Here is a 27,464-nt window from a genome sequence, read left to right on the forward strand (position 1 = left end):
CCTCTTCCCAGCTCAGTGACCCTGGGCAAATCACCCGTCTCTGTGGGCCAGTGCCCTCGGCCATAACATGGCGTGTGCCTATCTCACTGGAGTTCTGTGAGAATTCAATGAGGTAACCTAGTGAAAGCAATTAGCTCAGGGCCTGGCACCCAGCAAGGACCCACAAACCACTCAGTCATTTAACAGCACCGAACTGGGTGCGTGGTATCAGCAAGTGAGATGTGCTTTCCCTGGAGCTTCTGATCTGGGAGAGAGAGAAGTGACCAGGGGCCAGGGGAAAAGCACAGCACCCCTTTTCAGAGGGGAAGGTGTATGTGCCGGGGAGAGGGGGATGTCACGACAAACCCCACTTCCAGCACACCGAGGGAAAGGGGACTGACACCTCAGAGGTGAAGCACTCTTTGGGGCAGGCCCACTCTCATCTCTGCGAACACAGATACAGCTGGGCTGATGGTAGGTGCCAAGTAGGCTGACATTCCCTTGAGGCGGAGGCATGAGGTATGTGCCAGCCCAGAGCAGTCTCTTCCTTTCAAAGGTGGAACCTGCTGCCCAAGACAGGCAGGCACAGCACGACGGTCCCCAGGAGGCAGTCCTGCCCTGGGCACACCAAGCAAACAGGTTCCTGGCACATGGGACAGGAATGCAACCACCCGTTGTTACAGGACCCGCCCTCCCCTGGCCCAGGCCTTTTTTCCCAGAAGCCCTGAGAGCAGCCCAACTACCCACTCTCTCCCTCTGGCCCAGATGCAAGACTCTGGAAACTCTCTGTGGTTCTGAGGTCCTGGGAGGTGGAATGTGTGTGTCTGTGTGTGTGTTCACTCCCGCAAAGACACGGGTGCAAGGTCTGAGTGACTCCAGAACCTTCTCGCCCTCAGCTCATCATCGGACACAGAGAATGCCCCAGACTCGGAGTCCTCCCTGGAGGGAACCTAGTCCCGAGTCCCGCTCCCCTCCACCCCCCAAAGCCCCGCAGCATCAGCACCACCAGAGGCCCCGGGGGAGGCGCCGGCGGCGCAGCCAGATGCCCCCGAGGCTGCTCACCTTGAGGCACCCAGGGTGGATGATTTCGTTGCAGATGGAGCACTCCATGAGCATGAGGTTGAACTTGCCTTCTTCCTCTTCCACCGTGTCCTCTTTTCCTGCCTCGCCACACACTAGACACACGGCAGTGTGGGGCAGCACTGGCTAAAGAGCGGGGAGAACACACAGGAGTCAGCACGGCGGGGACCCCATGGGAGACACATCAAAGGCAAGGAGGCGCTCCCCTCGGGCCTTCCAGGAGCTGGGGGAGAACCAGCCCAGGCACTGCCCATCATTCATTCATTCATTCATTCATTCATTCATTCAAATACTTATCTGGCTACTACCTCCATGTGCCAGCTGCCACTCCAAGCACTAGCTATAGCACTGAACCGGACAGATAAAAGCCTCTGCCATCCCGAGCTTACATTTTAGCGGAGGGAGGCGAGCAAAATGAAGCAGAGTCTGCTAGACGGCGACAAGGGAAATGGAGAAAAATAAAGCGAGGAGGGCCAGGCCAGCAGTGAAGTTGGGGAAAGGAGGGCTAATCTGAAACGCAGAGGTCAGGGACAGCCTCACATATGAGAAAAGACCTGCAGGAGGAGGTGGGGCATGAACCGAGCCCAGATCTGTAAGGGCTGAGGCCGCATCTCTCCAGCGGCTATCAAAGCACAGTCTTAGGACTCCGGGTCCTCAAGACTTTACAGGGAGGTCAGACTATCTTCGGAATACCACTAAGACATCATCTGCCTTTTCCACCATGTTGACAGTTGCACTGGTGGGTGAAACTGCTGGCACCTGTCAGGGCACAGGCTCCAATGTGCCCAGGTGGTCACTGGGCCGTTCTTGGCCACATGCTCCTTAAAAAGATCACCAGTTTCATGTAAGGATATCTTTGATAAAGCAGTAAGAATTATTAATTTTATTAAAACTCTGACCTCTGAGTACACATTCTTTTAACATTCTGCATGACAAAATAGGAAGTATGCATCAACTACTTCAGCTGAGTACCAAAGGATGATGGTTTTCTAAAGGAAAAGCTCTTGTGACCAAGCCGTGAACTGAACTGGTCACTTTCTCCATAGAACATCATTTTACTTGAAAGAATGACTATTTTTTTTTTAAAAAAAAGGGGTATTGGCACATCTTCTCAAAGATGAAATAAGTAAGCCTGTCACTTTCCGAAAAATAACTTAAAACACTTGTTGCAGATGATGAAATTTGAATTTTCAAACAAAAATTAGAATTTTGGAAAACTTACATCAGCCACCGTGAACTAGACAGCTTCCCGATACTTAAAGACTTTTCTGAGGACATTGGTGCTGGTTCTAACAAATGTGGTTTTTTTAAAAAACACTGTGTAACACTATGTACCCCTATTTGGAAAATCTGTAAAACTCAGTGAGCCAGTGTTTTCCAAATGACCAATATCTGATGTTATAACATTAGGCATGAGCAAATGAGAGGCAAGAACGACTAATGAGTTTTAAGGTAACAGTAGGAAAAGTTCACTGATACAGTTTCAGATTCCACATTGCAACTAACCTTTAAGCACTTGCCACCTGTTGAGCTCTGGTGGTGGATGAGAAGTATATCCACGATTATCTGAAAAGGCTATTAAAAGACTCCTCCCAGGAATTCCCTGGCAGTCCAGCGGTTCAGACTCCACTCTTTCACAGTCACAAGCAGAGCAGCACAGACCCCACCCACCAAAAAAGACTCCTCCCTTTTTCAACCACATATTTATGAGGCCAGGTTTTCCTCATATAGTGCCTCCAAAACAACATCACAGAATGAATATAGAAGCATATATGAAAATCTAGGTCTTTTCTACTGAACCAGGCATAAAAAAGATTTACAAAAACACATAACAATGCTATTTTTCCTACTAATCATTTTTGTTTCAGAAGATGTTATTTCTCCTAAAAATGTTATTTATGTTAACATGTAGTGGGTTTCTTGTAATTTTTAAGTGAACTCAAAATATTTAAAATTTTTTATTACAGTAATATTAATAAATAAATAACCCACATAAATGAAAGCTCTTTGGGGTTTTCATAATTTTTAAGAGAGCAAAGGGGTCTCAAGACCACAAAGTTTGAGAGCTGATGTACTAGACTATAAACCCCTGCGGACAGGCTCTCACTCTCTCCTCCTTATAAACGTCCACCTCCCAGTACTTGGGATCCAGAGGAAACACACAACCAATTTTTATTAAACTGAGTTAGAACAGCTTCAAATAAGCTGGGATATACACTCCACCAATAACTGGAAAAGTCTGTAAAATGGATAGAACACTGAAAGCAAAGGAGTCATCATTCATTCAGACTCTGAAGTGGACGAGGAGAGACAGAACCGGTCTCCGTAGTTACTGCAGGAGGGACCCCAGCCAGGGCTACCGGGAGAGGGCGCTGGGCAGTGGGGAGGGAGAGCGTCCGTGGAGCAAGCCTCCCCCATGGGAAGGGAGAGACTCACTCATCAGAGAAAAGGGCCTGGAAGAGGAGTAGAGGTGGGCCTGCCTGGGTCAGAGGTCCGTAAAACGTGGCAGGAAGTGCCCCAACAGAGTGTGAAGCCTGGAAGAAGAGCAAGGACCTCGAGTGAGGGTCGAGCTAAGGTTGCATTTGCCATCAGTCCCAGGTTGGAGAGGAAGACACACACGCCAGACACAAGGGCTGCAAAGAACAGGTGACAGCAGAGACAGCTTCCTATAACTGGACCTGGGTCACTGGAGGGAAGGTGAGGGTAAAAGAGAAAGTATGGCTAAAGAGGAAGAGACGGGGACTTACCTGGTGGCGCAGTGGTTAAGAATCTGCCTGCCAATGCAGGGGACATGGGTTCAAGCCCTGGTCTGGGAAGATCCCACATGCAGTGGAGCAACTAAGCTCGGGCGCCACAACTACTGAGCCTGCGCTCTAGAGCCTGTGCTCCGCAACAAGAGAAGCCCACCCACTGCAACAGAGTAGCCCCCGCTCGTCGCAACTAGAGAAAGCCCACGCACAGCAACTAAGACCCAACACAGCCAAAAAAATAAATTAATTTTTTTAAAAAATTAAGAGGAAGAGACAGTCCTGGGGCACTACTAACATGCCAAGTTTTAGTTGACACTGTTCTCAAAACCCAGAGTCCCTATGGACAACTTCTCTTAAACCATGACAGAATGCAATAAGTCATGGACCCTCACTCCAGAAAAATGCACACACACACACACACAGGCACACATATAAAAATCTGTATTTAATTTCAAGGGGGCACTCAAAAACTCCCTGGAATCCATTCAAATGACCTGGTACAGGTGACAAAAACACAAGCAACAAAACTTCGAAACCTCTACACAGCAAAGGAGACAATCAGAGTGAAAAGGCAACGTACATGAGAGAAAATATTTACAAACCATGTTATCTGATAAGGGGTTAATATCCAGAATATAACTGGATATAACTCAACAACAAAATACAAACAATTCAGTATTTAAAAAGGCAAAGGACTTCAATAGACATTTGTACAAAGAAGGCCTACAAATGACCAACAATCACATGAAAAGATGCTCAACATCACTAATCATCAGAGAAATGTAAACCAAAACCACAGTGAGGTATCACCTCACACCCATTAGGATGGTCACTATCAAAAAAAAAAAAATAGCAAGTGTTGGCAAGGATGTGGAAAAACTGAAACCCTTGTGCACTATTGGTAGGAATGTGAAATAGAGCAACCGCTGTGGGAAACAGTATGGAGATTACCCAATTAAAAACAAAATGACCATATGATCCAACACTCCTACTTCTGGACTGAGATATAGATAGACAGACAGACAGATAGATAGATAGATAGATAGATAGCAATATGCTTTTGGATATAGCAATATATCCAAAAGAATCCAAAGCAGGACCTCAAAGAGATACTGGCACACCCATGTTTGTTGCAGCGTTACTCACAATAGCCAAGAGGTGGAAGCAACTTAAATGTCCACGAGCAGATAAACAGATAAAGAAAATGCAGCAAATCCATACAACGGAACATTATTCGGCCTTTAAAAAGAAGGAAATCCTGACACATGCTACAGTGTGGATGAACCCTGAGAACATGAAAGCTAAGTGAAACAAGCTCACAGAGGGAGACATCCTGCCTGAATGCACTTACATGAGGTGGACACATGAGGTGTCCAAAGTCGTCACAATTAGAAACAGAAAGTAGAAAGGTGGTTGCCAGGGGCTGGGGGAGGGGGGATGAGGCGTTGCTGTTCAATGGATATAGAGTTTCCATTTGGCAAGATGAAAAAGTTCTAGAGATCAGTTTGCACAACAACGAGCATATAGGTAATATAACTGAACTGTACACTTAAAAATGGTCAAGATGGTAAATTGTTTAAGTTCTGGACCACAATTTTAAAAACAGAGACAAACACAAAGAAAAGAGAAAAACACAAGCAGTATGTGTTGGAGGGAGAAAGGGAAGGTGCCCCAGGCTTGGAGGGGCGTCAGCAGCCAGGGAGGAAGCCTCGCCTGATGCCAGGCTGGGCCTGTGAGGGTCTTGCCCAGGGCCAAGGATCCTATCCCTCCTGCTGAGCCTGCTTTCCTGTGGGAGCACAGAGATCACTGCTCCCTCAGGGAGGACCCCGGGGCCTGGAGCAGTGCCCTAAGGAAGGCAGAATGCCTGAGTGTGTGCAGGGGGGATACACGGGCAGAGCCAGGACCTTGCTGAGTTGCCAGAGCCTGAGCCCACTGCCCTGTCCTGGGGCAAGGCCAGAGGCCAGACGAGATGGCCTGGAGGGGATGGCCAGACTTTCCAGCGGCCCAGCTCCTCCTGGACACCATAAATCAGTCCTCCTTCTCTGGGACGGCCCCCTCAGGAGGGGCACTGACCTTCCACCCAGACCTCTGACTTTGAAGGCAGGACAGGAAGGAAGGGAGGGCCCAGAACCATCATGAACTGGACCATAAATGTTGGCAACAGGGTCACAGACAGGACAGGCTGCCCTGACATCTTTAACGGCAGAGACTTCAAAGCACTCGGTCATCTAGGGAAGGAGGGAGTTACAAGACCAGCAGACTATGAAGGAAAGGGGCCTGAGCACGTGGCAGGAGCCCAGAGCCCTGCAGTGTGGAATCTGAAAACAGCATTAGTCTCCCCTTCTTCCCAGGAAGGAGCACCCCTCCGGGGTTTCTGCTGTGGCCACATTCTCTTCAAGCGGAGGGACCGGACAGACCAACGAGCAGAGGAACAGACCGGCCCGAGGCACAGCTGGGGCCTGCATTCAGGAGCCCCACGTCCTGGAGCAAGGAAGGGCCGCCGCCTCCACTCCCGGGGGGAGAAGCACCGCAGCCACTGGGAGGGGCGCCCCTGGGGGCACTCACCGCGATGCACTGCCGCATGATGCAGCTCTGCTTCATCCGCCCGGGGCCCCCGAACTTCTTCATGTCCTTGCAGAAGTGGCACTCTCCGCACTCCGTCCGCAGGCAGGCCTCGCACTTGCGGCATCGCGTCCGGCGCCGGCGAGCTCCCGCCGTGGTCCGGTTGGCGGCCAACTTCACCGCGGAGGCGGGGCCCAGCTTCCCCTTGGGCCGACCTACGGCCCGGTTCTGTGGGAGCACACACAGGACTGGTGAGATGGGGGCCCACAGGGCCGGCCAGGGCCCAAGTCCGGGGGGTTATGGGTTGAAGAGTGTTCACCCAAAAGATATGTTGAAGTCCTAACCCCACAACCTCAGAATGTGAACTTACTTGGAAATTGGGTCTTTACGGACGAAACTTTTAAAATATGGTCACTAGGGTGGCCCTAATCCAATAGGACTGGTGTCCTTGTGAAAGGGGTAAATTTGGACACACGCACAGAGAAGTCTTATGTGAAGACACAGAGAGAAGGCGGCCACGTGCCTGGAGGGATGCTGCCATCTACAAGCCAAGAAATGTCAAGGAAGCCAGCAAATGCCAGAAGTTGGAAGAGGCAAGGAAGGCTCCTTGCCTAGAGCCGTCATAGAAAGTACCGCCCTGCAACACCTTGACTTCTGACTTCTAGGCCCCAGAACTGTGAGAGAATATGTTGTTTTAAGCCACCCAGTTTTTCTGGTTTTGTTTTTTTTTTAATTTTTATTGGAGTATAGTTGCCTTATAATGTTGTGTTAGTTTCTGCTGTACAGCTTTATGTACAAATATATCCCCTCTTTTTTAGATTTCCTTCCCATTTAGGTCACCCTGAGTAGAGGTCCCTGTGCTGTATGGTAGGTTCTCATTGATGACCTACTTTATACATAGTATCGACAGTGGATATATGTCTATCCCAATCTCCCAAGTCACCCCACCAGCACCCCCCCCCAGCATCCACACGTTAAGCCACCCCGTTTGTGGTGCTCCACACTATGGCAGCCCCGGGAAGCTGACAGGGACACTCTGCTTTGGAGGGCAGCACGCCTGGCTCAAGAGCCTTCTGCAGGCCCCCCACGTCAGGCCAGGCTCCTCGGGCTACCTGTGCTTCCGCAGGGAAGCCACACAATCCGCCTCTGTTCCCTCTGCCAGGGACACCCACCCCTCCCCACCCCACTCGAGTAATGCCTGCTCGGGCTGCAGGACCCAGTTCAAACACTGCCTTCTCCTGTCAGCCCGTCCTGACCGCCCTGCACTGGGCCCCTGTCACAGCATAACTGTCTGTTCTCTCATGGGTCTTCCCTTTGAGACAGGGAGCTCAGAAAGGCAGTTATGGAGGGTGTCTTGTCACCACTGTCCCTTGACAAGATGGCTGGCACCTAGCATGTGCTCAATAAACCAGACCCCAAGAGAATGAGACAGTAACCCCAAGGAAGTGATTTCTGAGACCTCCTCCCTGTGACTCAGGGACACCGAGACAGGCAGGTGAACAGAAAGTGGTACTAAATGCTGAACACGGCACAAGGCGGCCACACGTCCTGCTCTGAGGTCCTTACAGCCCCAGAGCCTCTAGCAAACCAGGATCAGAGACCAGCCGCTGGGACACTGTCCACCCAGGGTCAGAAGCAGGAAGGACCAGGAAGGACCAGGATGGTAGGGAGAGTGTCTCATCCGAAGCACCCTTCTGAGTTTGCTGAAAAACGGTTCATCCCTCTGTCAGAGAGACACACTCTCACCCCAAAACTATCTAATTGGCATCGAATGCTTAAAGCCCTCCTCAGCCAACTAAACAAGCTTCAGTCCATCTCAGGCTTTTCATTTTAATTGCTTGTCATACGAGGATCCCTAAACAAAATCCCATCGCTCACTAGCTCCTGGGCCCAGAGGTGTGGTTACGATGTACCACAGTGCAGAGGATCTTCCTTCCAGGGACCGCCTCTCCCACTATGCACACAGCTCCCCACCCCCAAACTACTGGGGCTGCTTACAACCACATCAGCAAGGAAAACAGTCCATGGTTCTCCGAGAATCAAGCCTTGACCCCCATCATTTTATCCTGCAGAGCCGTGGTCCCTGTGCAGACCCAAAGGTCCCCCCCCCACCTTTTGGTATTGACACCTAAGTGGATCCCTTCCCTCAGATTTATTTTCCCAAAAGCCTGCAGCATTCAAGGGAACTGCAAAGCCTCTGGTAGTGAGGCACCCACGTCAGGAAGTGCTGTGGCTCTGGATCTCTATCCCTCTCAACTTGCTCTGAACTCCAAAGAAAAAAGGAGACCCAGCTCCACTGGCCCACATGTCCTCACCTCCCTTTGCCCTGACCCCGGCGTTCCCACAAGGCACACCACCCGGTGGGGTAAGGGGCTGCCCCAATGCAAGTCACTCCTCCTGCAAGCAGTGGAGGGCCTCCCCACGCACCACAGCCCAGGGAGGTCTGGGGCCCCTAATCATGGACATGGGCAGTATTGCAGCCATGGCACCGCCTGTCAATTCAGGTCAGGTCTTGCTGCCAGATGAGTAGTGGGAAAAACAAAAAACAAAAAACAAAAGGAAAAAAAAAATCAGTTTTCAGAGACTTTAGATTTGAGAACAGCACGTAAGGGGACTGTGGACCCGAAAACTAAGCAGCAAGGAGTGCCGAGCGGAAGCAGGGATGACAGGGACGGTGACAGCAGTGCAGGTGGGTACTTGCCAAGTACCTGTCATCCTGCTCTTCATTTTATGTATGATATTACCTAATTTCCCAATAATAACCCTATGAGAGATGCCATTTTTCAGATGAGGAAACTGGAGCTAGAGGTTAAGTGACCGGCTCAAAGTCACGGAGCCAGCAGAGGATGTGCGTCTAAACACTAAAACCACATCTAAACACTATAAACCACAGCGATGCACAGGCCAAGTAGGACAAGAGACCCCAGAGTCCACGGGAACTGACCACACGCCCTGGAAGGGGCCCACAGCTAGTGCCTTGATGCCCTTAGTAGGACAGGTGCCAACAGGAGGTGCAGAGAAGCACATCAATTTCCAGAGAAATGGAGACCAGGAAGGTTTCTCTCTCTCTTCACAGCCTGTTACACTCTCTGGTAAAGAGCACACATCCTGTTAGCAACCCACTCCTCAAATCCCTGAAACATGGGCTAAGGGGTGGGCGATTCAAAGCCTCGAGTCAAGTACAGAGAAGGCAGCCCATGGTTCAGCCTCCAAGGACGAAACCAGAGGTGAAGGGTTCACACACTGACCCTGGAGCAGGAGAGTCTAAGGACTAGTTTCTTTGGTGAAGGACTGAAAAAAAGAAAAAATTTCACGAGTCCAAACATGGCTCTTGCCTCCCACTCAGGAGCGTCAGGTATACAAGCAGCTGAGCACCTCTGGCCCCTCTGGCCACTCAAAAGTAAGAGAGTTGGGTCGATCCGGCCACAGTCACAAAGCTCGTACTTGACTGTGAAACAAGCCCACGTTCCTATGCTTTCCAAAGTTCATTCTCATCTGAAGAGGCACTTTTCCAAACGATGGAAAAAAACAAATCCGCCCGGATCTCGATGGCAGCTGAGACATCCTGGAAAATGACAGAGCCAATGGCAGACAATGCCTCGAAGGAAGAGGTATAAGGGTGGCTGTTTCCAAAGACCTTGTCTCAGGCCCTCTCTGCCAGACTGCCAAATAAGCTAGAAAAGCTGCTGCTGCCTGCAGCTTCGTGGGCCAGCTTGCTGGTCAGGAGTCAACTGAGCAACACTTGTAACGCAGGCTCCTCCTAAAGACCACTGAGAAAATCAACAGGTAAGAAATACATCGAAGGGTCTCTATTAGGGAAGGTGAACAAGCCTCATTTTGGCTTCTGTCCTAACCTCTTTTCAGTGACATCTAAAGGTTCACAAACCAATACTCAATTCTGCTGTATCCTACCTGTGCCTGTATTCATTCAAGTAACCCAGAATGTCCCTTTGTTAATTTCAGCCTGAAATGTCCTTCTCAGCGAAAGGGAATGATGGCATCCGCTCGCTGACTTCCACATACAAACCAGCCTCCCAAACTCCAAAGCCATTTGTTGATTTTATCAGCCCAGAATTCATCTCCTCAGCTCCATCTGGTTAGGAAAATTGAGTCCACACACCCATACACACAAATCTTAGTATTCCAACACTTTTTCTCCATCAACATCTCACAAGTATCATCCTTAAAAGGAGTACTACTGATAAACATCTTTTAAAATAAAATTTAAAAAGGAATACTATTGGGCTTCCCTGGTGGTGCAGTAGTTAAGAATCCGCTTGCCAATGCAGGGGACACAGGTTCGAGCCCTGATCCAGGAAGATCCCACATGCTGCAAAGCAACTAAGCCTGTGCACAACCTACTACTGAGCCTGTGCTCTAGAGCCTGCGAGCCACAACAACTGAGCCCGAGTGCCACAACTACTGAACCCCGTGAGCCTAGAGACTGTGCTCCACAACAAGAGAAGCCACCCAATGAGAAGCCCGTGCACCGCAACAAAGAGTAGCCCCTGCTCGCTGCAACTAGAGATAGAGAAAAGCCCATGTGCGGAAACGAAGACCCAACGCGGCCAAAAATAAAAATTAAAACAAAAAAAAGGAATACTATTGAGGTAGTTCATTTCATTCCACAAATATTAACTAAGTGCCTCCTATCAGATCCTATTCTCCAGAATATTCATGGGCAGAACCTTCAATTCCTCATTTCTAAAATACTGGAATTGGGCTTCCCTGGTGGCGCAGGGGTTGAGAGTCCGCCTGCCGATGCAGGGGACGTGGGTTCGTGCCCCGGTCCGGGAGGATCCCACATGCCGTGGAGCGGCTGGGCCCGTGGGCCATGGCCACTGAGCCTGTGCGTCCGGAGCCTGTGCTCCGCAGCGGGAGAGGCCACAGCGGTGAGAGGACCACATACTGCAAAAAAAATAAAAATAAAAATAAAATAAAAATAAAATACTGGAATTAACATTACTTGGATTAACCTGAATTAGTGAAAAGATATCCCATGTTCATGGACTGAAAGATAATATTGTTAAAGGAAACAACAGGGAAGTTTCCAACTAAAGTGGAAACAAAGTGGTCCACAAATTCAATGCAATCCCAACGAAAATCACAGCTGGCTCATTTGCAGAAATTGAAAGGCTGATCCTAAAATTCATGTGGAGGGAATTCCCTAGTGGTCCAGTGGTTAGGACTCCACACTTCTATTGCAGCGGGCCTGGGTTCAATCCCTGGTCAGGGAACTAAGACCCCGTAAGCCGTGTGGCATGGCCAAAAATAAAATAAAATTTAAAAATTAAGATGGGGCTTCCCTGGTGGCACAGTGGTTGAGAGTCCGCCTGCTGATGCAGGGGACACAGGTTCGTGCCCCGGTCCAGGAGGATCACGCGTGCTGCGGAGCAGCTGGGCCCGTGAGCCATGGCCGCTGAGCCTGCGCGTCCGTAACCTGTGCTCCACAACGGGAGAGGCCACAACAGTGAGAGGGCTGCGTACCGCAAAAAAAAAAAAAAAAAAAAAAAAAAAAAAGAAATTGAGATGAAATTCATGTGGAAATGCAAGGGACCTGAAATAGCCAAAACAATCTTGCAAACGAAGAACAAAGTTGGAGGACTTACACTTCCTGATTTCAAAACTTACTATGAAACTACAGTAAACAAAACAGTGTGGTACTGGCATAAGGATGGATATACAGATCAATGAACTAGAATTGAGAGTTCAGAAATAAAGCCTCACAATATTTATGACCAACTGATTTTCGACAGGGGTGTCAAGACAATTCAGTGGGGGAAAGAACAGACTTTTCAACAAATGGTGTGGGGATAAATGGATATCCACATACAGAAGGATGAAGTTGGACCCTTACATCACACAATATACAAAAATTAACCCCAAAATGGATAGAAGACCTAAATGTAAGGGCTAAAACCATAAAACTCTAAGAAGAAAGCATAAGGGTAACTCTTCATGACCTTGGATGAGGCAATGATTTTTTGGATATGACACCAAAAGCACAGATGACAAAAGAAGATAAACTGGACTTCAAAATTTAAAACTTTCGTGCTTAAAAGAGCGCTATCAAGTAAGAAGAAGAATGGGAGAAATTATTTGCAAATTATACACCTGGTAAGGGTTGTATCCTTAAGGCATAAAACAACTCAACAATAGAAAAACAAATATCCCAATTTTAAAATGAGCAAAGGAGGACTTCCCTGGTGGCGCAGTGGTTAAGAATCCACCTGCCAATGCAGGGGACATGGGTTCAATCCTTGGTCTGGGAAGATCCCACATGCCGCAGAGCAACTAAGCCCGTGCTCCACAACTACTGAGCCTGTGCTCTAGAGCCCGCAAGCCACAACTACTGAGCCCACGTGCTACAACTACTGAAGCCCGTGCGCCTAGATCCCGTGCTCTGCAGCAAGAGAAGCCACCACAATGAGAAGCCCGCACACCACAATGAAGAGTAGCCCTCACTGCAACTAGAGAAACCCTGCGCGCAGCAAGAAAGACCCAATGCAGCCAAAAATAAATAAATTAAATAAAATGAGCAAAGGATTTAAGCAGATAATTCCCACCCCCAAAAAAAGATATACAAATGGGCAATAAGCACATGAAAAAATGTTCTACATCACTAGCCAATAAAGCATGTGATCTGTGCTACAGACTCATTCATTCACCCCCTCACTCACACTGTCACCCACCTACCCACCCAAGTGTTTTCTGGCTGTGAATTATGTACAGACTCAATGCTAGGTGCTGGGACTACAAAGATGAGTAAGACGTGTTTGTTCCATACTCTCAAAGGCACTATAGTCTGGGGGAAGAAAGACATGTTACCACATAAACACGCTGCAACACAGTGATGATAATATCAAAAGCTAACATGTGCTGAAGCAACACCCTTTTCAGTATCTGTATGGATAACCTACGAGGTAGGAAGTATTATCACCTCCATTTAGAAATCAGGAAACTGAGGCTCAGTGCAGTTAAGTAGTCTCCCCAGGGTCGTGCTGCCAATAAATGAGAAGCCAAGATGCCCAGGCAATGGTTCTAAAGCCTGGGCTCTGGCATGCTGACCCAGAAGGAAGGCCTCATTTCACAGGGAAGGGAGGCTGGGAAAAGTGTCAGACCAGGGGGTGGTGACTAAAATGAGTCTTAGAGGGAGGGTAGGATACTGCAGGCCAGGAGTGGGGGTGGGGTTAGGGAGTGAATATTCTAGGCAGAAGGAAGAGTAAGATAGAGATGTGAAACTATATAACACATTCAAGGAATAGTTTGATATGGCTGCTGGAAAACTGCCCTGAGGTGCAGGCCCCGTACACCACATTACAGAAATAGTAGCCCCTGTAAGAGCAGTTAAAGGACTTTACATGCAGGAGCAACATGATCGCATTTTGGCAACACTGGGGGGTGTGAATTTTTTGGGTGGTGAGCAAGATGAAAGACAGGGAGATGAGCCGAGGATGCTACAGTAGTCCAGGATGAGGGCTATGAAGGCTTGAGTAGAAGCCATAGAAGGAATGATGAGGAGGGGATGATTCAGGGATGTTCTAGAAGCAGAGCCGGTTTAGAAGACCCAGGAGGCTGACTGCATAGGAGCATGCAAGCAGGAAGAGTCCTGCAAGACTCTGAGGTTGCGGGTTTGAACAACAGAAAAACAAGGGGCTCAGGAGAGAGAACTCGAAACCAGCAGGCACACAGGGAATCTCAGGGACCCACGGGACGTCCAAGGAAGGTGGCCAGCAGCCGCCAGGAGGGACTGGCGCTGAGATACACAGCTGGGAATCAGCATCGCATAGTGCTGAACTACTTAACACTTAAGTCCACGAGGTTGTTCAGGGAGACAGGGCAGAGTGAACAGAGGGTCCTGGGCAGTACCTTCAAGACTGAAAACATCCAAGGGCTGGGTGAAAAAGAGCAACCTGCTAAGGAAGGGCCAGAAAGGCAGGAAAAGCAGCAGGAGCCTGTGGCATCACTGGAGCCAGGGAAGAGTTTCAAGAAGGCAGCGGGCTAGAGTTTCAACTGTCAAGAGGAGTCAGTGAGAAGAACAGTAAACGTGGCTGTCTGTTTTTACAATTCAGACAGGTCTTTGTTCCTCACCAAACTGCCGCTAACAGGAGCACACTGACGCTTAGCCCCATGAAAGGCAGCCAGAGCCCCCAAACAGCGTGGAATTCCTTGTCATGCTAACGTTGCCTTCAACTGTATAACAAAATTTGCTTCAACATCATGTCTGTTCCCAAATCTTCTCGTATAATGGATATCCCAGGAAAAGCTGGATTTTAGCTGCGCTGCAGGGCCCTTAACACACACCTGCAGACTCCAGGGAGGGCTTCAGTTGTTTACATACTGAGAGAAAGGAGTAAGAGAATAAAAACACAGGAGCCACCAGAGACCCAGGGGATGGGCAGACCTCTGGAGAATCTGAGGAAAGCTAAGGACCTTTTCCCTAGAAAAATGCCCCTACACACAAAGTCACAAAACTTTCGTTATGTAATTTTGGGAAGGTTCAAGGACCCATATGAAAATTTCACTCTTTAAGCAATTATAATGAGTAACACAGTGGTTACAGCCACATAAATTTCTGAGATCTTCTTCAGCATAATTTCCTAATTTTTTTTTTTTTTTTTTTTTTTTTGCCACACCACACGACATGCAGGATCTTTAGTTCCCTGACCAGGGATAGAACCCATGTCCCCTGCAGTGGAAGCACGGAGTCATAACCACTGGACTGCCAGGGAATTCCCTCTAATTATTATTTTTAACAAACAGGCAGTAATCATTTTTAGTAAAAAAAAAAGGAATAATTCTATTTTCATTTTAGGGGTTAAAAAAACACAAGATGGAATTCTCCTTACTAAGAGCCCTTCTTTGAGCAGCATCTCCTCAAACTAAAAAGCAGAGCTGAAGAATTTTCCAGCATGCTCTGCACTGGAGAAGCAAAGGAAGTCCATGGGAGAAGGCCCAGCCAAGGGTCTCTCCCACCCCGGGCCCAACATCGGGAGCAGTGGAAACCCAAGCTGCTGTGGGAAGGCATGGGGCAGACAGGCCAGCCCAGCAGGACAGGCGTAAGGGAGCCTGATACCACCCAGGACTGAACACCAGCCTCGAGTGGGGATGAGGGAAGGACACAGACTTTTAAGACAGAGCAGGCAAAATTCTGATGAAGGATGAGGGGCTAGGCTCAGCTGCAGGGACAGACTGGGCAATAGAAATGTCCCACCAACAGGGTCTCCGCTGGGACCTTTCACGCAGTAGGTGGTCGAGCATACCTGCATGCCTACACTCCAAAACTTCCACCCCTCCTTGAAGGAGACTTTTTTAAAAATTTTTATTTATTTATTTATGTATTTATATATTTATTTATTTTTGGCTGCGTTGGGTGTTCGTTGTTGTGCACGGGCTTTCTCTAGTTGCACCGAGCGGGGGCTACTCTTCATTGCAGTGTGCGGGTTTCTCATTGTGGTGGCTTCTCTTGTTGCAGAGCACGGGCTCTAGGCACACGGGCTCAGTAGTTGTAGCATGTGGACTCAGTGGTTGTGGCTCGTGGGCTCTAGAGTGCAGGCTCAGTAGTTATGGCGCAAGGGCTTAGTTGCTCTGCAGCATGTGGAATCTTCCCGGACCAGGGCTCAAACCCGTGTCCCCTGCATTGGCAGGCGGATTCCTAACCACTGCGCCACCAGGGAAGCCCAAAAGAGACTTCTTTAGAGAAGAGTGGGGTCTACAGCCTGCGAGCTACAGACTCCAGAGACTCTGGCTCCAATTTGAAAGACACAGATGGCTTAGAGGTCCTTAGATGAAGCCACTCTTGTCAGGCCCAAGAAATTGTGGGGCTAATAAAAGTTGAGTAAAGGTTAGGGGAAACAAGCAGCAGTGAGCCACCGCCTGGAGGGTCGGCAAATGCAGGGTCTGTGGTTGACAGCCAACTTCTCTATTGGGACTATGGGGCAAACCTGCTGCCCAGTGGTTTGGCTTAGAAGTCGTCTCCCTCAATGTACCTGAGTGGTAGCATCATCTTAAAGTGAACAAGGCGGGCTTCCCTGGTGGCGCAGTGGTTAAGAATCCGGCTGCTAATGCAGGGGACACGGGTTCGAGCGCTGGTCCGTGAAGATCCCACATGCCGCGGAGCAACTAAGCCTGTGAGCCACAACTACTGAGCCTGCACTCTAGAGCCCTTGAGCCAGAACTACTGAAGCCCACGCACCTAGAGCCCCTGCGCCTAGAGCCCGTGCTCTGCAACAAGAGACGCCACCACAATGAGAAGTCCACACACCTCAACGAAGAGGAGACCCCTCTCACCGCAACTAGAGAAAGCCAGTCCGCAGCAATGAAGACCCAACACAGCCAAAAATATAAATTAAATAAATAAATAAATAAATAAAGTGAACAAGACAACCAGGAGAACTTAAGTTGCTAACCACTCCAGAAGTGCCGCGATCGGGCTGACTGATGTGAGGAGGAGGGAACAAATCCAGCTACAGGACGTACGGGTCCTCATGTGATGGAAGTCTCTTTCAGGAGTAGCAGTAAGTGAAAAGGAGACGTAAGGAGTCCTATGTGATGTAGTGTCAAAGATGATATCTATCATAGGCCATAGGGTATGGTCGAATTAAAAAACCAAAAGAAAACAGGTAACAGGAACCTCACCCATGAAACACCAAAGCGCTGTCAACACTGAATACAAGGGTCTTACGAATGACCAGATGCAGGAAGCGTACACTGCTGGCAGGGATTAGGCAGATCCAACCTGAACTGAAAATTTTCAGACCAAGAGTTGAAGTATGAACTAAGCAGCGAGAACTGAGAACCGTTCACATGCTGTGCTACTGACTTGATGCAAGTTCCAAGCCTTTTAAAACCGCTTGGGCTGTCTCTGGGTTCCCCTGATCCATAAGACAAGTGAGATTCAGGATCACCTCATAAGCTACATAAGCCTGAAAAACGTCCAACGAAACTGAAAAATACACTTTAACTTTGTCTCTGTCATGTAAAACCACTTAATAATATGTGTTACGATTTAAATGCAGCATATATAGTACTTCCTCAACGACGCCTGATGGAAGGAGAAAACGTTCTACGTCTCGGCCTCAACATTCCAAAACATCTTCATTCCACTGAGGAAATGCACCCGGGCTTGTAAGTAAGCATCTTATTCACCTAGTCATGCCCACACAATAACTCAACCCGTCTAATGCTTTATTCCTCAGACAAGTCTACCTAGCCCGTACCCTGTTTCAAATATCGTGCAGATTCTACTTCGTAAATCCTCAACTTTCTTCCCCGGCTTCCTAAACACGAATCTTCCCGGAGTAAATTCACGCTGTAAACACACCCAGGGCTTTGTTTTATACAGATTTCTCCCCCCTGGTCCCAAGAGAGGTTGCTTTCCCTTCTAGATCCAACTGAGGCCAAATACTGCCATCTGGGGTCACGGCTTCCTCTCGCCGCTGCCGCCGTGGAGCGGACTCGCTGGGTTCCGGATTCCCCGCGCCGGCCCGAGCCTCGCACCCCTTCCTGTCTCCGTCTGCCCACGGTGAGCGGCGGGCGCGCGGCGTCCAGACAAAAGCTCGGGCCGTCGGGCCCACCGGCCCCGGGCCGCCCACCCTCCGGGCCGCGGGCGTCCTCCAGCCCAGAAGCCGAGGGTCCCGGTGCAACTTTGGAAACAGAAAGGAAGGAGGCGCCGGCGCCCGCAGGTCCGGGTGCGCCCAAGGCGGCCGGCACGCGCGTGGGCCGCAGGCAAGGGCGCGAGGGGAGGGCGAGGCGCGCCCGGCCGCCCGCCTGCGCCCGCAACTTGCCCGCGGGCCGTGGTCTGCGCCCCGCAGGGCCCGCCCGACGGCGAGGCCCACATTGTCCCCGCGGCACGGCCGGCCACCCTCTCGCACAGACGCTCGCACACGCCCCCTGCCCCGGCCGGCTGCGGGGCCCGCGGCGCTCGGGCGACCGCCGGCCTGCCGCGCTCCTCCACGCCCCGCTCGGGCCCAGCCCTGGCAGCCCCGCCGGCGGCGGCTGCAAAACTTTCTCCTCATCGTGGCGGCGGCGGAGGCGTCGCGGCCGCCCGGGGCGCGTCAGTCGGGAGGTCGGGAGGTCGGGCGGGCGGGCGGCGGGTCCCTCCCTCAGCCCCACCCCGGGCCACCAACCTGGTCCGGCTCCGATTCATAGTCGTCGTCCTCGGCGCTTACGGACATGGCCATGGCTCATGGTGGGCCCAGGCTCGCGCGCGCTGACATGGCTGGAGCGGCGCCGCCGCCGCCGCCGCCCGCCCGGAGCAGGCTCGGCTCGCCCTGGCTCGGGCTCGGGCTCGGGCTCGGGCTCGGGCTCCCGCTGCCGCGAAGAGGGAGCCGCGCCGCGCGCCTCACACGCCAGCGCGGGAGGGGGCGGAGAGGGGCCGGCGGGGGGAGGGCCGGGGCGCTCATGCATATGCATGAGGCGATCCAGGAAGGGGCTGGCCCCCCGGACCGGCGGGCCAATGGCGCGGCCGCGGCGCTCGGGCCGCACACAAAGGGAGCCCGGCCTGCGGTGACACGGGGGCGGGCCCGCCGAGGGCGGCCCCTCGCGGCCGGAGCTCCGGGACTAGGGCTGCGTGGGGGCGTGCCCCGCGCTCCGCCCGGCCCGCGCGCCGCGGGGTGCACATGGGTGGCTGCACGCCGCCTCTGCTCTAACAGGAAATGCACGCCCGACCTGGGGTGGGGTCTTTTGTGTGGTCCTGCGGGGAGTCTCGCAGGAGCCCCGGGGTGCACGGTCACGGGGAGCGGCCCTGCGGCCCTGCGTGAGACACCAGGCACGGGTCCCTGTGCCCCCAGCAGCGGGCACACGGGCTCTCGGGTTTGCACAAGCTCTGGGACCAGGATCTGGTATGCCTGTGAACCCGGGAGTCCCGTACCCCCTGCAGGCCCGCTGGCCTGGGTACAGTCTGGGGAACCAGTTCCCCAGGACGCCGGCAGTTGTGTTGGGCTGGTCCCCTAACGTTGCCCTCTTCTACCTTCAGGTTTGCCTTTCCAGGTCGCGAGGGAATCAGCGTAAAACGTGGGGTGGCACAGACGGGAGTTCCAATCGAGCTGCCTGCCTTGGAGGCTGCCAGACAGAACACCATGAATGCACTCTTCCCTGAGGTGGGCGCCCCACTCTCTTGGACAGGAACCCCCACTTGCTGAGGTGCCCAGGGGTCGATCTCGGAAGGGGTGAGGGCAGGCCAGAACCCAGTCTCCTAAAAGACTGGCAAGTGCCTGAAGCTGGCCCAGAAGGTGTGGGTTTCTAAATTCTTAAACTGGAAACATTCCTAATGCTTACTCCTAAAGCAGCCCACCCTTGCAGAAAACTCTTAACTGGAAAAAAAAAAGTCTAGGGGGCACTCATGCCAGCAGCCCTTACTCTGAAGGAGGAGCTCAGTGACCATTAGCTAGAGTGATCAATGCTGTTATAAGCATCAAAACCACAGGTAGGAGGCTTCCCTGGTGGCGCAATGGTTGAGGGTCCGCCTGCCGATGCAGGGGACACGAGTTCGTGCCCCGGTCCGGGAGGATCCCACGTGCCGCGGAGCGGCTGGGCCCGTGAGCCATGGCCGCTAGGCCTGCGCGTCCGGAGCCTGTGCTCCGCAACGGGAGAGGCCACAATAGTGAGAGGCCCGCGTACGCAAAACAAAAAACAAAAAACAAAAAAAAAACCCACAGGTAAACTCAAGCTAAGGAGCTGGCACACCCATCATCTAACTAGGAATGTCCACGGTGACACTAAACATGCATACATGCACCAGTTTCTTCATCTGTAAAATGGGAAGGTTTGCCCAACCAAAGGATCAGAGGCTTTCCCAAGAAAAAGCTCATTAGCTGTGAAATCTAGTGACCAATTGTGCAGTGCCGTCCAACTGTAAGTCATGCCCAGGCCACTGGCCATGAAATCCACTCTGAGAACAGAAGGGACCCACAGGCAGGTCACAGCCTGGGCTTTCAATGAAGGCAGAATGTATAGTGGACGTAAAACTCAGAAGGCTTCTAGCAGGGAGTCTGCAGGAGTGAATAAACAGGGATGTCAGTTTTACTGAGTGGATTTAAAGTCCCTCTGAAATTTATACACCCACTGACACTATGGGGAAAAAAATCCCAGCAGACCTGCTCTTCACCTGTTCTGAGTTTCCTTTCTCCCTTCTTACATTTTTCACAATTCACTCAAGGTTAACAAAAACTTGTGGTTTTGAAAAGAATACTCCCCCCTCCGTCTCAGTCCACCCCCCAAAGTCTCAGCCTTTATAAAACTACCTTGTCTGGACTGAAGTCTGTATCTGATGTATCCCATGACCTCTTAGGGGCTACTCCACCCAGAAGGAAGTCCCTTAAAGAAAGAGAGGCTGAAAAAATGCTAATCATGCTTTCGCTTCACTGTAATTGGTCAAGACTGCAAGGGTACAGAGATACACAAATATCATAATACCTCAAGAGAGGTATGGAAACAGGACTTTTTCTCAAAGGTCTTTCTCATTCCGTATCAGGAGTGCAAGAATATTTAGACTTGTCTTTGGGCTGATTTCTTCTGAGAATTCTCAAAGGCTCACTTCTGTATTTAAGGAAGTAAAAAGTTCTCATTTATCATAGCTCAAAGAAGAGAAAGGGAAAGTGTTGATAAACAGAAGCTGCAGCTAAAACAAAACTTCCTTCCGTCATGTCATTTCTGAGCTAGAAGGGGCCCCACCAGACCCTCACTTTACAGGTAAAGAAACTGAGGCTCAAAGAAAATTAGGAGGTAGGTCTGAAGCCCAGGGTTCCTTACATAACACCATCCAGAGACACCCTCCAGGGGTCCGGACAATAGCAGCAGCTAATGTTCACTAAGCATGATTGAAGGGCTAGAACCCATGCTAAGTGTGGTGTAGATATAACTCATTTATTCTTTTTTTTTTTTTTTTTTTTTTTTTTTTTTTGCGGTATGCGGGCCTCTCACTGTTGTGGCCTCTCCCGTTGCGGAGCACAGGCTCCGGATGTGCAGGCTCAGCGGCCATGGCTCACGGGCTTAGTTGCTCCGCGGCATGTGGGATCTTCCCGGACCAGGGCACGAACCCGTGTCTCCTGCATCGGCAGGCGGATTCTCAACCACTGCGCCACCAGGGAAGCCCCTCATTTATTCTTTTACACAGCCCCGTGAGGAGTGTTCCATTGTTCACCCATTTTACATATGAGGAAACTGAGGCACATCGCTGCTAGGAAGTGAAAGGACCTGGATCTGAACCCAAAAGCAGCTGAAGCCTGCAGCCTGGGCTGTTAATCACATCGCACCAATGCCCCGTGCCAGAGACAAGAGGAGGATGCCAAGTGAAACCATTGTAATTATCCACGTGAAATACTCAGACTTATGCAGAAAATTAACTGTCCCTTACTAAATTTTGCAAATTCTGCGTTCTCAGTTCAGATATTTCAGGACGGGTAGGTATGGTTTTGGTAACCAGTCTGCTGTCTGATGGATCTGTGGGGGCTGATGTGGAAGGAGGTGGGTCCTCTCCAGACTCTAACAAGGCTCCTGCCAGCAGCCACCACCCTAACATCTTTTAAAAATTCCTCTTCTGACACTTGCAAAGGGCCTCATAACATTTCTACTTCCTCGATCAAGTTTCCTTTAGCTAACTGGTACACACAACTATCCAACGTTTGTTTTGTATTAATAGTGTGCTGGACTGTATATAAAATACATTATGCCAGCATTTGCCCAGTAGAACTGCTACCTTAAAATTTAGCATTTATATTGTGCCTTAGGCTCGTCCTTTCTCCCTTTTGACCTCCTTTTCAAGTGACCCTAAGAACTGAATGGTCTCCCAGCTCCACTTAGCCAAGGCTTACATTCTTAGAGTTCCCCAAAGCTGATGCCACCAGGGCATTGGCGCTTGTCCTGAACCAGGAAGATCCAGAACTCTCACCAAGTGGCGAGAAAATAAAACAAAAACAGATGGAAGCCAAGTCAGCCTCGGTCACAGCCGTCACCCATTACCCTGCTTTCTCTCTGAGTGTCATTCAATGTTCTGGTCGCCTATCAGATCATGACACCGGGAGTGATCCCAGTCTGCCCAGAGATTTTGCCCAGACTTAGCCACCAAAGAGCACTGCAGGCTGTCCCAGGGCAGGGACAGGCAGTGATGTAACATAAAAGGAAGAGGGCAGCCATTCCCAGGAAAAGGGACAGACTGGATAAGTGCCCACTGGAATCTGGGATCCATAGGGGAGGGTTTGCCTGGCACGTGGCCCTTTCCCTTGTGCCCATGTCACAAAGGGCATGGCTAAAGCTTGGGAACATTATTTTCCAGAGGATCGGGTCAGGGAAAGAGAATGAATTCTCTGTGTCCAGACCAGTAACTGGCTGGCACGCTCCTGAACCAAGGGACACCATTTGTAAACGTGTCCCTAAGGAAGGAACAGAAGTGATACAAAGGGTTGCTTCCTAATACACGTAATAATGTATGTTTAACAAGCAATAAAGAATGCATGCTTCAGCTATTTTACTATTATTTTACCATTTGTCTCTGTTCTTCAATAGGTTTTTCCCCATTAACAGCACAAGGACAAGGTCTTTTACAGAGTTATTTTTCTAATAAAACATAAATAAGAGAAACTTTTGCATCGTGTCACACAGCAATTTAGAACTAATTCCAGGGTTGCCTGGATAAAACTATGGTTCAAAGAGTGACCGTATGACAGACCAAGGGCTACAGTGATTTCTCTTAAGGAAATTACTAATGTTATTTAATTGCTTTTTATTTTCCCCATGAAGAATCATTCCACAAGCATTTAAAACCCACATATATCTGTTATATGGGTCCTTTAAAGAGACCAAGCTTTCCGTTAAATAGGGTTCCTCTCCTAATACTGTCTCCTTAAATTACCAAGATCAACTAATAAATATTTATGTTCCCTGGAAGATTTGTGAGGGTGCCCAGGATTTTTTTTAATTAGCTAATTTAACAGGTGACTGGTACTGATCTGAGAAATGCTTCCCGCCATCCACCCCATTTCCAACTCAATCACTGACCTTAGGAAGTTACTTCCCTTCTTCATTCATTTCCCTACAAAGATCCAGGCTAAGGCTGAGCCCTCAGACAATTCAGACAAGATTAATGGATGCACTGTACAATCCCACCCCCCACCCCCAGAAAATAGGGGCTAAAAATACATAAAATGCCAGTATAATTCGGGCCTACAACCAGGACTTTTGTAATTTAAAAATATTTCTCTTAACAAGACCAAATCTCTCCCTTGGTTTCCTTCCTTACCAGAGCACCCAAAAGACCAAATGCAAAGCTTACTCAAAGTGGGATGATAAAGTATACAGTAAAGAGGCGAAAGAGGATTAGAGTTAGCAGCTCTGTGCACCATGATCGAATGGTGGGAACAAATCAAATTCTGTGCATTGATGAATAGGTAAACAAAATGTGGTCTCTATCCACACAATGGAATATCACTCAGCCATAAAAAGGAATGAAGTGCTGACACAAGCTACAATGTGATGAATCTTGAAAACATGATGCTAAGTGGAACAAGCCAGACACAAAAGGCCATATACTGTATAATTACCTTTATATAAAATATCCAGAATAGACAAATCCATAGGGACAGAAAACTGATTCGTGGTTGCCAGGGGCTCGGTGAGGAGAGGGGGAATGGGGAGTGACCCCTCATGGGAATGGGGTTTCTTCTGGGAGTGATAAAAATATCTTGGGATTTAGAAAGAGGTGATGCTTGCACAACATGCTGAATATACTAAATATCACTGAATTCGTACTTTAAAATGGTTAGTTTTATGCTAGGTGAATTTTACTTCAATTTTTTAAAAGTGTGTATGTGTGTGTGTATATATACATATATATAAATATATATACTTTTTTTTTTCTTTTCATCATTTAAGAGTGATCTTAGTTCCTATTCCTAAAAGGTAACCTGGTTAGGAAATGTAGCCCCTAAGTCCTGGAGCAGGTTGAAATCAACCAAAGCAAAGTGATAGTTGAATCACCTCTTAAATGAGCTGCTAACAGTCTCTGTGGGGAACTGACGGGCTCTGACTGCATTTGAAAGCCTTTCACTTAGGGACGCCTGACAAATGCAAATACACACAGGTTGGTATGGTCAGGAGTAGGGATGGGGGAAACAGACACACACACACACACACACACACACACACACACACACACACACACACACACTCATACACACTTTGGCTGTTCCCAAGGGACTCTCTTCATTTACATTCTTGCTTTCCTTTAAAAATGGCTCATCTCCAGCAGGCCAATTTGCCTCTAAAAGCCCCCTGGATCTATGAAAATTTACGAGTTTACCATGACACTCAAAATAGAAAAAGTCTGACAAAACTCATCTGTCACCATTTTAAGTAGCCATGATACTAACTCCTTAGTTTGAAAATTGGATTTAAAGGGAAAGAATTAAGCCTGTGTGCTGCCTTATCAGGAGGAATCGTATTTAAGGGTAGCTCCAAGTGATGAGGGAAAGCTCTACAGAAAATGCTTCAAAGCTTCATTTTCTTCTTCTTTTTTTTTTTTTTGCCTGTGGGATCTTACTTCCCCCACCAGGGATCGAACCCACGCACCCTGCATTGGAAGTGGGGAGTCTTAACCAATGGACCGCCAGGGAAGTCCCAAAGCTTCATTTTCATCTCCTGATAAAATTATTGATACAGGAAAGAATGATAACTGGTATTGAAACTATCAGCGAATGGTAGAGGAAAGCATGGGCCCCATGTACTCCCTTCCTGATCACGCTCTGCAGGAAAAGGGGGATGAATGTAACTGAATAATGGCGGAATAATCACACCACCATCACCCTAATCCATGATTTTTAACTTCAATCTGACCAAGCCTTTAGACCTAGTTTCCAATTCACAGAAATTACAAGAGATAGCGAACAGCTAAATGACACCACAAGAAAGCAACCAGACAAAGGCATAAAAGTGAGAAATTCTTCAGGACATGGTTCCATCTTCTCTACCAATCAATATCCTGAGAAAAGTCAAGATTAAAAGAGAGAATTAAGAACCTGGATTGGATGCTGGTTGGGACAAAGCAGTTGTAAAAGATAATTTTTATGACCCAGTATTATAGGAGGAATTGTCAATTTTGCTAGGTGTAATAATGTTATTTCAGGTATGGAGAAAAATATTCTTCTTTTTAAGAGATGCAAACCTAAGTATTTAGGTGTGGAATTGTCATGATGTCTGTAATTCTCTAAAGAATACTTCAGCATAAAAAAGTTAGTTAAAAAGAAATAACATACCCATTAGGATGGCTATTATCATAAAACAAACAAACAAACAAAAAACTAAATAAAAATAGCAAGGATGTGGAGAAATTGGAACCCTTGTGTATTGTTGATGGAAATATAAATTGATACAGCCGCTGTGGAAAACAGTATGGCAGCTCCTCAAATAATTAAACATATAATTATGCTATGATTCCAGCAATTTCATTTCTGGGTATGTACCCAAAAGAATTGAAAATGAGGACTTGAAAAGATTTTTATACACCCATGTTCACAGCAGCATTATTTATTTATGTATTTATTTATTTGCGGTACGCAGGCCTCTCACTGTTGTGGCCTCTCCCGTCGCAGAGCGCAGCCTCTGGACGCGCAGGCCCAGCGGCCATGGCTCACGGGCCCAGCCGCTCCACGGTATGTGGGATCTTCCCGGACCGGGGCACAAACCCGTGTCCCCTGCATTGGCAGGCGGACTCTCAACCACTGCGCCACCAGGGAAGCCCAGCATTATTTATAATAGCCAAAGATGGAAGCAACCCAACTGTCTATTGACAGATGAATGATTAAATAAAATGTGGTGTATACATACAATGGAATACCTCAGCTTTAAAAAGGAAGGAGATTCTGGCACAAGCTACAATATGGATGAACCTTGAGGACATTATATTAAGTGAAATGAGCCAGTCACAAAAAGATAAATACTGTATGATCCCGCTTATATGAGGCACCTAGAAGAGTCAAATTCACAGAGACAAAAAGTAGAATAGAAGTTACCAGGGGCTGGAAAAAGGGAGAATGGGGAGTTAGTGTTTAAGGGATTAAGAGTTCCAGTTTCGGGCTTCCCTGGTGGCGCAATGCTTAAGAATCCGCCTGCCAATGCAGGGGACATGGGTTCGAGCCCTGGTCTGGGAAGATCCCACATGCCGCGGAGCAACTAAGCCCATGTGCCACAACTACTGAGCCCATGTGCCACAACTACTGAGCCCATGCGCCTAGAGCCCATGCTCCACAACAAGAGAAGACACCGCAATGAGAAGCCCACGCACCGCAATGAAGAGTAGCCCCCGCCTGCCGCAACTAGAGAAAGCCGGTGCACAGCAACGAAGACCCAATACAACGAAAAATTTTTTAAAAATAAGAAATAAAAAATTTTGTTAAAAAAAAAAAGAGTTCCGGTTTCAGATGATGAAAAAGTTCTGGAGACTGATGATGCTGACGGTTGTACAACCATGTGAATGTACTCAATGCCACTGAATGGTTAAAACAGTCCATTTTATGTTATGTATCTTTTCCCACAATTTAAAAAGATAAGATAAAATAACAAGATGGACCTAAAGATTACCATACTAAGTAAGTCAAACAGAAAGACAAATATCATATGATACCACTTATATGTGGAATCTAAAAAATGATACAAATGAACTTATTTACAAAACAGAAACAGACTCACAGACATAGAGAACAAACTTATGGTGACCAAAGGGGAAAGGAGTGGGGAGAGATAAATTAGGAGTTTGGAGTAAGCAGATACAAACTACTATATATAAACAAAAAACAAGGTCCTACTGTATAGCACAGAGAACTATATTCAATATCTTATAATAACCTATAATGGGAAAGATTCTGAAAATTATATAATATCTATATATAAAACGGAATCCCTTTGCTGTACAACAGAAACTAACACAACACTGTAAATCAACTATCCTTCCATTTAAATAAATAAATAAATAAAAAGAAATCAAAGAAACAACACCCTCCCGCAGAAGAATCAATCAATTGGGAACATGCAAATCAACAAGCTTCCTCAAGGCAGTCCCCAACCCAGCCCCTCCTGCCATCTTGTACCATAAACATTAACTAA

General features: G+C 48.7%; 1 protein-coding gene across 11 annotated transcripts in view; it reads right to left on the minus strand.

Moving 5' to 3' along the window:
- Positions 1 to 27,464, minus strand: part of KDM2B (lysine demethylase 2B) — a 120,985-nt gene that overhangs the window by 12,633 nt on the left and 80,888 nt on the right. For all 11 annotated transcript variants that reach the window (XM_067015635.1, XM_067015633.1, XM_059039546.2 and 8 more), the window contains 2 exons: positions 6,375 to 6,599; positions 1,042 to 1,185 (listed from right to left, as the gene is read on the minus strand). In XM_067015635.1, the coding sequence (XP_066871736.1) occupies positions 1,042 to 1,185; positions 6,375 to 6,599 (369 nt within the window). The remainder of the gene's footprint in view (positions 1 to 1,041; positions 1,186 to 6,374; positions 6,600 to 27,464) is intronic.

Source organism: Kogia breviceps, chromosome 15, assembly GCF_026419965.1.
Source record: "Kogia breviceps isolate mKogBre1 chromosome 15, mKogBre1 haplotype 1, whole genome shotgun sequence".
Taxonomy (NCBI): domain Eukaryota; kingdom Metazoa; phylum Chordata; class Mammalia; order Artiodactyla; family Physeteridae; genus Kogia; species Kogia breviceps.